The sequence below is a fragment of the Idiotropiscis lumnitzeri genome, chromosome 2 (assembly GCF_059441095.1).
Source record: "Idiotropiscis lumnitzeri isolate Australia: NSW breed Sydney's pygmy pipehorse chromosome 2, RoL_Ilum_1.0, whole genome shotgun sequence".
NCBI lineage: Eukaryota > Metazoa > Chordata > Actinopteri > Syngnathiformes > Syngnathidae > Idiotropiscis > Idiotropiscis lumnitzeri.
The window spans coordinates 23799790-23811966 of NC_142392.1; the positions used below are offsets into that span (position 1 = coordinate 23799790).

Here is a 12177-nt window from a genome sequence, read left to right on the forward strand (position 1 = left end):
TTATTTATGAAATTTTTACTGGCTCGGTCAATGAACCTCCGGTGGATCTGCACTGTTTTGTGCACATGTGCGTAGTTTCACCCCATCCAAACATTTAAAATACATTTAATGCATCCATCCAGGGTTGCACGGATCTCATCAGTGAACAAGCGCATGCTGCAAGGAATGCATCTGCATCTTTGTCTGACTATGGGCTGAAAAAGGGAGAATGTCACAACCCCCTTTTCTACCAACAAGTCCAGGAACATTTAGTTCCTGGTAATAAAGTTCCTGTGGCCCAGGTGGTTTGCATCTCCCCCACAACTCATAGTTCCTGGTAATTTATCCAAATGACATTGAGGATGTATCAGTGGGAGGTCTTGTGTTACTTTGTTACTCATTACTGACACCCTTTGGCTGTTAAGCATCATTGCAGTTCCAAAATAATTCAGTGAACTCATAATGTTTTGGTGTATCTTAGTCTAATTTGAATATGTATTGGATAACTTTAAAATATACAGTCATTATTCAAATATGTCAACACGAAAGTCAGAGTGAAAGTGTTGTTGCTTAATTTATGTGTAGGGGTTTTGACTCTTCGAACGTTAATTTTGTTTTAAAGTTTATTTAGAAACAGAAATTTTCTAAAAACGTAAAAAGGGTAATGTCGGAACTTATCGCAGGATAAATGTCATTTTGGGTAAAAAAAAAACCCAAACGTAAATCATACAATAAATAGCGACTCTGATGCCAGGGCCCCTTTAATTTTTTTAGGTATCCAGATTATCATGAAAGCAAAAAGTACCCACGATGAAACTATAAATGCAAAATGAAATACTTGTAAACATATTTTACTTGAAGGATTTCTATTCTATCCATGACATTATGTTGCGATGGCCCCCAGTGGTCTGCATCAATATGTTAGGGTCCCACAACATGTGTTCCATCAGACGCACACAAGAGCCTGTGTGTGCTAACTTCAGCTCGCTTCCAAAAACGTCTGTGACTATGTCAGGAATGAAATCGGGCATCAGCCGACACGTGCTTCCTTTTTAAATGCTCGTTTATCACAGCTTATCATCGGACGTAATTTTGTGAAATACCCCCATGGTCCGGTCCAAATTGGGGTCGCACGCATTGCTCCGTGTGCGGCAGGCACAAGTCAAGGTAGCATGGTAGAAACAATATCAGACAAAGTTGCCGGCTGAGCTTTGACTTGACCAAACCAAATTTGTCTTTCTGTGTCCTACAGATGTCAGTGAAAACGATCTCCTTTCTGTGAAAGAAGAGCCAGACTGGACTCACATCAAAAAGGAGGAGGAGGAGGAGGAGATCAACAAGTCACCAGTGAACGTTGTCCCTATAAAGACTGAAGATGAAAACAAGGATGAAAGTGAGGACAACAGAGGGGCGGAGCCTCCAAGCAGCAGTTCAAGTCGTCACGTGGCAACAGAAGGTGATGAAGACCACTGGGGGCCATCACAAGCACAAAATGAGGACACATTATCAGACACTCATGACGATGATGATGATGAAGATGATGGGCAAGCCAAAACTGAAAGGGCATGTCACACTGACTCATTAACCTCAAAGTTGTCTTTAAAACGACACACAAGAAACCACGGTCAAGAAAAACCTCTTTTTTGCTCAATTTGTGGCAAAATTTTCTCTCGAAAGTTTCATTTGACAATTCACACAAGAACACACAGTGGAGAAACATCTTTTTGCTGCTCAGTTTGTGGCAAAAGCTTTTCTTTAAAGTCAAATTTAAAAACACATACACGATTACACACTGGAGAAAAACCTTTTTCATGCTCAGTTTGTGGAAAATGCTTCTCTCAAAAGGCAAGTTTAACAGAACACACAAGAACACACTGTGGCGAAAAACCTTTCTCCTGCTCAGTTTGTGGCAAAAGCTTTTCTGGAAAGTCAAATGTTACAAGTCACATAAAAACACACAGTGGAGAAAAAAACTTTTCCTGCTCAGTTTGTGGCAAAAGCTTTTCTTTAAAGTCAAATTTAACAAGTCACATAAAAACACACACTGGAGAAAAAAACGTTTCCTGCTCAGTTTGTGGCAAAAGATTTTCTTTAAAGTCAAATTTAACAAGTCACATAAAAACACACACTGGAGAAAAACCTTTTTCATGCTCAGTTTGTGGCAAGAGTTTCTCTCAAAAGTCAAGTTTAAAAGAACATATAAGAACGCACTGTGGAGAAAAAACCTTCGCCTGCTCAGTTTGTGGCAAAGGATTCTCTCTAAAATCAACTTTAACAAAACATAGAAGAATACACAGTGGAGAAAAACCTTTTTCCTGCTCAGTTTGTGGAAAATGCTTCTCTGTAAAGTCAACGTTAACAAGCCACACAAGAACTCACAGTGGAGAAAAACCTTTTTCCTGCTCAGTTTGTGGTAAAAGCTTCTCTCAAAACTCAACGTTAACAAGCCACACAAGAACACACAGTGGAGAAAAACCTTTTTCCTGCTCAGTTTGTGGAAAATGCTTCTCTGTCAAGTCAACGTTAACAAGCCACACAAAAACACACAGTGGAGAAAAACCCTTTTCGTGTTTAGTTTGTGGCAAAGGTTTCTCTGATAAGTCAAGTTTAACAAAACACACAACAACACATACTGGAGAAAAACCCTTTTCCTGCTTGGTTTGTGGTGAAAGCTTTTCTATAAAGGCAAGTTTAATAAGCCACACAAGAAAGCACACTGGAGAAAAACCTTTTTCCTGCTCAGTTTGTGGTAGACGCTTCTCTGTAAAGTCACATTTACAAATGCACACAAGAACACACAGTGGAGAAAAACCTTTTTCATGCTCAGTTTGTGGCAAGAGTTTCTCTCAAAAGTCGAATTTTACAAGCCATACAAGAACACACAGTCGAGACAAGCCATTCAGTTGCAGCGTTTGTGCTAAAACATTCTCCACTAAACATAGTACTGAGAGACACAATTGTGTTGGTGACAAAAGCAGCGATGCTTGAAGCTTAAAAAATGACAAAAAAAACTGAAGGAACCGACTCTTTGTGGTAAGATGTGAATGTGATTTTCAATAAAATATGATGAAATTGAATTTTGCAAAGATCTTTTATTGACACAAAGCCAATGTGATCAGTGCCAGAAGAACCATTGTGTCTGAGTGAGGATGAGTTTTTTTGTGCGTTAACATCAAACATTATAAATGAAATTAATTGCCTTTGCCTAGAACAACATTTGTTAACGTTATGCTTTTCAGTTGTCTTTTTAATCGTACTTAATGGAAAAGGTGTGAGAAGAAACTGTGCTTATGAAATCGGTGCCTTCCACAATCATCAATAAAATCACTTCTTCCACTTGCTCAACTGGCCTTCATTGCGCTGTGAAAAGGTGAAAAACTGAACTAGAAGTTGAACTCTAAAAAGAACATGAAAGAGAAACGCAAATCGTCTCAGTTTCTCTCAAAGGTTTTGGAATGTCAGGAGTTGGCAACTTGATGGCGACTGGAGTCAGCGCTGGTTTTCTCGCTGTGTTTGGCTGGCTCGTATATGTATGGTCCATTGAACATAACTCAAACTCTTCGAATATCCCCTCACATACATTTAATATTTCACTTTCTGAATAAATTTCTGACTTGCTAAAAACACTTTCTAGGTTGAGCTCTATCAAGTAGTGATGGGTAGATGAGGCATCCTGTATCGTTTCGACACAGTGACACAATGTATTGACACTGTGTTGACACTGTGTTGCTGAATACTGACACCTGGTGGACTTGCAGGAAACATTTGACAGGGTCATCTGACACTGATCTGTCAAACTAATTGTATCCAATTCCATTGATTAGCGACGTGATGTGTTTTTATATATCCTATTTCGTATTACATTCCATCGCACTATTTATTTTCATATTTATCTAATTTATATATTTAACTGAATTATTGTTGTATTGCACTGGAGAGAGGAGCTCTCTAATCTCGTCGCACACTTGAGTACAATGACAAAGGGATTTCTGATTCTGATTAGGCATTTGCTTTCACATTATTTTTACATAAACGCAATTTCATAAAAAAAATCTTTGATATTCGAGACGCAGTTGATAAATTAAGAGAACATCTGTCTGAATGCCCAAGTAAAAGTGTTGTGAATGACAATGGACTCATTGTAATTAAAGATTTTTATTAAAAAAAATTAGTTTCTCCAGCGTTTTGTTATTCAGTCTGTTTCTTTTTTTTTTTTAGGCAATTTCCACCGCCTTTGAGAAGATCCTCTCACAAGGCACTGAAGAGGCCGGTGTGCACAACGCCTGTGTGGCTAATATAAATAGGTGAGGGAACGTTGCCTCCATGGACTTCCAGTATAAGAGCGAGTCTTCCGTACGTGCAACGTGTCCTGCTGACATATAGCGCTGCACCTCTGAGTGCGCATCAACAGTGACGTCTTCCATCTTGCGGATATTTAATGCAAAGTAACGTGCCAATAACTCGATGCTTGTTTTGAGCGTCCATCCTGTTGACAGATGCGCTTCCTTATGAACACAGTTTGGCGCGCGACCGCTGTGTCGACACGATTCTGGTAGTGGTCACGTGACTTTCTCAAAGCAGTACGCGCACCGACACGGGGTTTGCCCTGGAAGCTCGGCGCGCGCATCGACGCCTCGGTGTCGTTGGACCCATCACTAATAGATACCAAAGTATTATTCATAGCAAGTTACCTTGCCTATCGTGTATTGATTGTCATTTGCCGGTCAAAATAAATCCTTGTTAACCAACCTTTTCCCTTGTCAGCGTTTTAAGAATCCACCTTCACCGCTTTCCAGCCCTGGCTCACAGTCATAAATGATGGTATTTTGATGGGGATTTATTCAAGTAGAACAAAGTAGGAATTCCCCGAAGGCACAGGTGTGAAATGCACTGAAGTAACTTAAAAAGTAAAATAAAAAAAAATAAAATTACAATTGCTGAAGAATGTTTAAGAAAGAAAAATGTTGACAATTGTTGATAAATAATGATATTTTCCAGGAGGTATTTATTTCTTTGTTGTTTATTCATTTAATTCTATACTTATTTCAATATTTGAGTATTATTTTTCTTTCAATATGTAGTATATTTTGTCTTTGAAGTGTGGGTCCTTGCTGCCTTCCGGAGAGGCAGCCGAGCAAGGCTGGATTGGTGATGAAAAAGAACTGGTTCGAGAAAGATTTTATTCTCGTCACATGCTGATGTCAAAAGAAGTCTCCCCAAAAACGTGTGCGTGTGTGTGCTCCGCACACGTGCGAGCCCCCTCTCAGACATTCCCTTCTTATAGGGAATGCCCAAATAGGACATGAATATCTCATTTTCCCTTGTTGCATATGCATTCCCATCACGCTAGTCTTCGGGATTTCCCTCCAAAAGTCCCCCAGAGGGAGAACAGATGCGTCTCCCCGTTGATACGACCAGTCTACTCGTGACCACCTTAAATTACTCTCACACCCTGGAAGGTCACTGACCTGGCGAGAGAATTGCCCCCACCATAAACAATACTCAGGCCTATTTTCTCTCAGGGCAGTATCTGGTTACATCGGAACTTCAGAACCAAGACTGGTCACTTCTGTGAGCTTCAGTCCCTTCATAGTTTCATAAAGAGAATTACTTCCCATATCTATATTAGGCCATTTAAAAATACACAACTTTTTTTAAATTTATTTCAATGTATATTTAAGCGTGCTAATGTAATACTACAATATTTATTCAATTATTTTAATATGTAAAATTATCAATATTAATTTAAACCTTTTTATTTCACACTTGAATATTTCTGATATTCTCATATTTGTTCATTTGAATATGTGTGCAATTTAAATTATTCCATCCATCCAGCCGTTTTCTGCCACTCATTCCGGGGTCGGGTTATTGAATTAATTTAATAACTAAGTATTTTTTATATTTCACTATTTATTTCAAGATTAACTCTTCTCAATGTGTTCAATATTTATAAAATGTTTCTATATTTCTTATTAATTGCATTAAGTCTGTATGTGGTTTCCAATTTTAATATTTCCCGATTTCATTATATAAGCAATCCAAAGTATAAAAAATATAATATAGCATGAAAAGAGTATTTTGTATATTTGACAAAATTATAGTTTTTCCGAAGTGAGATTCTGCTTAGCAACAAACCCCAAATGCTTGATAGAGCTCAACCTAGAAAGAGAAACCGAGACTATTTGCGTTTCTCTTTCTGGTTCTTTTTATAGTTCAACTACGAGTTTAGTTTTTCACCTTTTCACACAGCGCAAGTGGAACAAGTGATTTTATTGATGATTGTCGAAGGCACCAATTTCATAAGCACCGTTTCTTCTCACACCTTTTCCATTAAGTACGATTAAAAAGACAACTGAAAAGCATAATGTTAAAAAATGTTATTCCAGGTAAAGGCAATAAATTTTATTTACATGTTTGATGTAAACACCAAAACAAATCATCATCACTCAGACACATTGCTTCTTCTGGCACTGATCACATTGGCTTAGTGTCAATAAAAGAGCTTTGCAAAATTCAATTTCATCATATTTTATTGAAAATCACATTTACATCTTACCACAAAGAGTCGGTTCTTTCATTTTTTTTTCTTTTTTTAATCTTCAAGGATCGCTGCAATTCTCGCCAGCACAATCGTGTCTCTCAGCTCCCTGTTTAGTGACAATTTTTTTTAGAACGAACGCTGCAACTGAATGGCTTGTCTCCACTGTGTGTTCTTGTGTGGTTTTGTAAACGCGACTTTTGAGAGAAACTCTTGGCACAAACTGAGCAGGAAAAAGGTTTTTCTCCACTGTGCGTTCTTGTGTGAATTATTAAATGAGACCTTCGAGAGAAACTCTTGCCACAAACTGAGCAGGAAAAAGGTTTTTCTCCACTGTGCGTTCTTGTGTGAATTATTAAATGAGACCGAGAGAAACTCTTGCCACAAACTGAGCAGGAAAAAGGTTTTTCTCCAGTGTGTGTTCTTGTGTGATCTGTTAAAATTGACTTTACATAAAAGCTTTTGCCACAAACTGTACAGGAAAAAGGTTTTTCTCCAGTGTGTGTTCTTGTGTGTTCTGTTAAATATGTCTTTTTCGAGAAGCATTTTCCACAAACTGAGCAGGAAAAAGATTTTTCACCACTGTGTGTTGTTGTGTGGCTTGTTAAATTAGACTTGTCAGAGAAACTCTTGCCACAAACTGAGCATGAAAAAGGGTTTTCTCCACTGTGCATTCTTGTGTGCCTTACTAAATGAGACTTTCGAGAGAAGCTTTTGCCACAAACCGAGCAAGAAAAAGGTTTTTCACCACTGTGTGTTCTTGTGTGGCTTGTTAAATTAGACTTGTCAGAGAAACTCTTGCCACAAACTGAGCATGAAATAGGTTTTTCTCCACTGTGTGTTCTTGTGTGGATTGTTAAATGAAACTTTCGAGAGAAGCTTTTGCCACAAACCGAGCAAGAAAATGGTTTTTCTCCACTGTGTGTTCTTGTGTGGATTGTTAAATGAAACTTTCGAGAGAAGCTTTTGCCACAAACCGAGCAAGAAAATGTTTTTTCTCCACTGTGTGTTCTTGTGTGCGGTTTTAAAGACAGCTTTGAAGTTAATGAGTCAGTGTGATGTGCCCTTTCACCTTTGGCTTGCCCATCATCATCATCATCATCATCATCGTCATGAGCGTCTGATAATGTGTCCTCATTATGTGCTTGTGATGGCCCCCAGTGGTCTTCATCACCTTCTGTTGTTGTTGTTGTTGTTGGGCTGGCGCCTGGGCGGAACCTCCCAAGGTTCGCCCAGCTAGCACAATCACCTTCTGCGGCTCGGTGGAGAGGCCGTTGTGAGGGGGAGGTGCGTCGCCGAAAATCCTCTGCCGGAGGGTAATGAGTCGGGGGCACCGCAGGAGCCATAGCCAAAAGGTGGCAAGAGATAGTGGCGGCGCCCTCTCCCTGACCGGTCCTGCGGACCGAGTCGTGGGGTAATATGGGTGCCGGCAGGATACATTCGTCGTCGACGGGGGACCGCCGACTCGTCCGGGAGACCACGTAGAGGTTGTATCCTTCCTCCCGGCCTTCTGTTGTCACGTGATGACTTGAGCTGCTGCTTGGAGGCTCCGCCCCTCTCTTGTCCTCACTCTCATCCTTGTTTTCATCGTCAGTCTTTATATGGACAACGTTCACTGGTGACTTGTTGATCTCCTCCTCCTCCTACTCCTTTTTGATGTGAGTCCAGTCTGGCTCCTCTTTCACAGAAAGGAGATCGTTTTCACTGACGTCTGCAGGACACAAAAAGACAAATTTGGTTTGGCCAAGTCAAACCTCAGGCGGCGACTTTGTCTTATTTTGTTTCTACCGTGCTACCTTGACTTGTGCCTGCCGAACACGAATCAATGTGTGCGACCCCGATTTGGACCGGACCATGGGGGCATTTCACAAAATTACGTCCTACGATGTAAACCTCCCTTTAGCACAGACATGTCCAAAGTCCGGCCCGGGGGCCAAATGCGGCCCGGGGTCAAACTTCATCTGGCCCGCAGCCTCTGTAATAAAATTAATACATTCTGGCCCGCACATATACAGTGCTTAGTTCGCTCTCTTCTTAATTGCTGTTCCTAATTTACCCACTAGAGGCAGTACCACTCTGCGACATCACCCCGGGTGACCTTTACCCCCAATTTCTAAAATGGCGACAATAAACAAAAAAAGGAAAGTTGACTGAGAGCAATATCAGTGCGCAAACAAAGTACGCATTAGATAGGAAGTCTTTGGCTGAAGAGTTCACACGACGCTTTCGGAATTTTGCAGCTATTGAGAAGCATATCCTCTTTTTTCATCACCTTTCTCCGTGGACACAAAGAATGTTCCAGCCCAGCTGGAGCTCATTGAGCTGCAGTGTGACGCCGAGAGCCGCAGTCGGCACCGGCAACTTTCTCTCGGCAACTTTTACCGACAGATGGATAAAGGCAGGTTTCGAGAGATTCGAGGGTTTGCTAGGAAAATGCTGAGCTCGTTTGGGTCGACGTATTTGTGTGAAAAGACATTCTCGGTTATGAACTTAAATAAGAGTCGTCTGAGGACACGGCTCACAGACTCTCATCTGCGAGACATCTTGCGCATTAATACTTCTGCCTTTGAGCCAGACCTGGCCGTTGTGCTGCAGTCCAGATCTCAGTATCACCCGTCACATTAATGCAGGCAAGTCATTTGTCATTAAAATAACTCTCTGACTTAATTTTGTTTTGTTCAGTCACAAATTCAGACAAGTTGTCGGTTTTCATTCCAGAATAAAATGTTCCTTCAACATTTATATTTGATGATATGTCATATATATCAAATTAGTCCTGCACTTGTGGTAATCATTTCTGTTTTTCAAAAATTCTGTGGACATTGAACTCCCATGATGATAATATAATTCATGTTCATAATATAATTCATGTTCAAATATTATTTGCACTCAAGAGTATAATTACTTCTGTTTAAGAATAAAAAGTTAAGCAAATATTCAATTGCATGTGATGTTCATATTTCAAATGAACCAAAATACATGTTTGATGGTTTAAATGCAAATAAAAAAGCAAAATGTGAAACACAGAATCGCTTGCTAAAATGTGTTTGAATATATTGTTGTTTATGCAGTGGATGTCAGCCGAGGTCGGCCCCCCCCACATTTTGCAACTTCAAATCCGGCCCGCTTTGCAAAAAGTTTGGACATCCCTGGATTAAATGCTCAAAGGTCTTGCCATATGCGCTAGCTAGCATGCGCGGATCAGGTGAAGTACGCACATGTGCACAAAACTGTGCAGGGCCATCGAGGTTCATTGACTCTCACCCGACTGCGCCAGTACAAAGTTCATAAATAAATAAGACCAATACGTACTTGAACTTAATAATTTGTGTTTTATGCACTAAAATTGATCAACAGCCATTGTCAGGTAGAATTCATTCCATAAGGAATTGCTTCAACAAGATATAAAAACCAGAAAATGTAAAATGTTAAATAATCAGTTCAAATTTTATACTGGGAAAAAACATGGAGTTTACCCCCCACTATTGGTTATTCTTTGGCATTTATTTTCTGCACTGATTTCATTTGGCAAAAACAAATGTTCAGCAAACCGACAAGTAAAAGGCAACATTTAAAAATAAAACGGCAATAACCTTGAACGATTTCCCCAAACAACTTAATGTTGTGATGCATATTTTTAACGATAGAAAGTCGTTCTTTACAAAGCAAATGAAAGACCTGTACAAACCTGCTTTGTGTAGCACAACACGAGGCTGGTTGCAAACTTCGTCCAGCAGTGGAAGATGTTGCTCGTTCTCTTCTTTTATTCCACAAAGTTCCACTTTGTACTTGGGTGTCATTCCTGCACACATTTTCAAACGCCAATCTCAACAAATCCGCACTTGATCTCTGCTTGGCGATAACTCGTGAGCTTCTCTTTGTTCGACGAGACGAATGAAAGATGGCGTCTTTTTTTCCCAAGTAGTGCTGAATGGATCTCCTGCGTGAAGACTGCAGTTTGTTCAGCACTCAAGCGGAAGAATAGGACACACCCCGCTGTGATATGATTGGCTGCTGACTTTGTGGAGCACTGTCACCAACTCACCGACAGATGTCGCCATTTGCGATGCAAATAATTGTTGTCTCCTTCCAAACAAAGGAAAAACGTAAGATTTAAACCGTATGCACATTAACAAACATTTTAGCTCCCAAATATGAACTTGAATTGAATTGAATTTTACTTTTGTTGCTGGTTTTGTTAAAACATCTGACACCATGTTGTCGGTTGGACAGTCTTCCAAATGTATTTCCCTATTATTAACAGTTGACGTGACAAAGTGATACTTTATGTCAACATGTTTGTGTCAAGTTGTGGAGTAGGTTGAAGAGGACCCAAAAGCAGGGAAGCAAGGAGAGGGAAACTTAAAGGGTATTTAATAAACAAAACAAAAGGCAAACAAGGAACTTGGAAAAACTAAAATATTGTAACGTTGTATAATAAATCAGGCCGATTTGTCCATCAGCGAACACTTTTATTTTTAAGCCAGAAACGGCTGCTGTTGGCCGCAACCACGCCGATCAGAAAACTAAAACAACAACGACAACAACATAACATTCACTCCCGTCGCTTCCCCGCTGCCTTCACAGCATCCCCAGAATAGAGGAAAACACAGAACGCTTGAACTATTTACAAAGTCGCTCCACTGCCCTCCCCTTTATCAAGAACCTCGTCCCGAGGGCGTCATTCAACAAAGTCACTGAGGTGACCCGGTGGTCTCCTCTGTCGCTGAGGCCGCCCCGAGGCCTGTCCGCTCGGAACAGCCAGTGTAGCATCAGGCGATGAGTCCTCAACAGTAGCTGCCTGTGGGGGTGAGAGTGGAGGCACAATCCGCCGTCTTGGAGGGTTGGGATTCGAAACCCACTGTGAGTGTGTCCGCGACCCAGACTGCTGCTGTGGAACGGCATCACCTCTATATGGGGCCAGTCTGTCTCTGTGGAGGGCTACCCGTCTGCCACCAGGTGGCAGCTGCACCCTGTACACCACCTCTCCTATTCTCTCCAGCACTCCACACGGCCCCACCCAGTGCCTGTCCAATTTAGGACACCTGCCCATTTTCCTTTTTGGGCTGTACACCGAAACCAGGTCTCCAGCCTGAAAGTCCATCCCTCTGGCCTTCATGTCATAATTCCTTTTCTGCATTACACCTGCCTTCTGTAGATGGTCGCGAGCAAAGACATGTGCTGACTCCAACCTGTCTTGGAGTCTCCTGGCATATTCCGGTCCTGGTGGCCCGGCTGGTGTATCAAGGGGTCTGCCAAAAGCCATTTCCACCGGTGTCCGTAGCTCACGCCCAAACATGAGCAGGGAAGGTGTACATGAAATGGAATCCTGTACACATCTGCAACAGTCTCTGCTTCTTGGTCGGGGATGGCATATGCTTCTGGCCATTTCGTAAAATAGTCCATAGCAGCTAAGACATAATGGTTGCCTGTGTCAGTGCGTGGAAATGGGCCCATTATGTCCACCGCAATCCTCTCCATTGGCGCGCCCACTGCTAGCTGTTGGAGGTGGGCACGAGACCGGCCTGGTGGACCCTTGTGCGCTGTGCAGAGGTCACAACGGCGACAAAAGTCCTCAACATCTCGCCTTAGTTGACCCCAATAGAAACTTTGCCGGAGTCTGCGAAGTGTTTTTGACACACCAAAGTGTCCTGCCT

The 12177-nt window shown here is 41.3% G+C and overlaps 1 protein-coding gene across 1 annotated transcript; it reads right to left on the reverse strand.

Annotated features, from left to right (window-relative positions):
• Positions 1–4907: 4907 nt before the first annotated feature.
• LOC148342031 (uncharacterized) lies at positions 4908–11734 on the reverse strand. The gene is made up of 3 exons (XM_088288041.1): positions 11713–11734; positions 6661–7826; positions 4908–4916 (listed from the first exon to the last, which is right to left on the reverse strand). The coding sequence occupies exons 1-3, from the start codon at positions 11732–11734 to the stop codon at positions 4908–4910; spliced, it is 1197 nt and encodes a 398-aa protein (XP_088144167.1).
• Positions 11735–12177: the final 443 nt, after the last annotated feature.

Coding starts and splice junctions, on each gene's coding strand:
- LOC148342031 (XM_088288041.1), bottom strand. CDS start 11,734: ATGCCAGGAGACTCCAAGACAG. Junction 7,827..11,712: donor GCCAGGAGACTCCAAGACAG/GTTGGAGTCAGC, acceptor ACCCTCCGGCAG/AGGATTTTCGGCGACGCACC.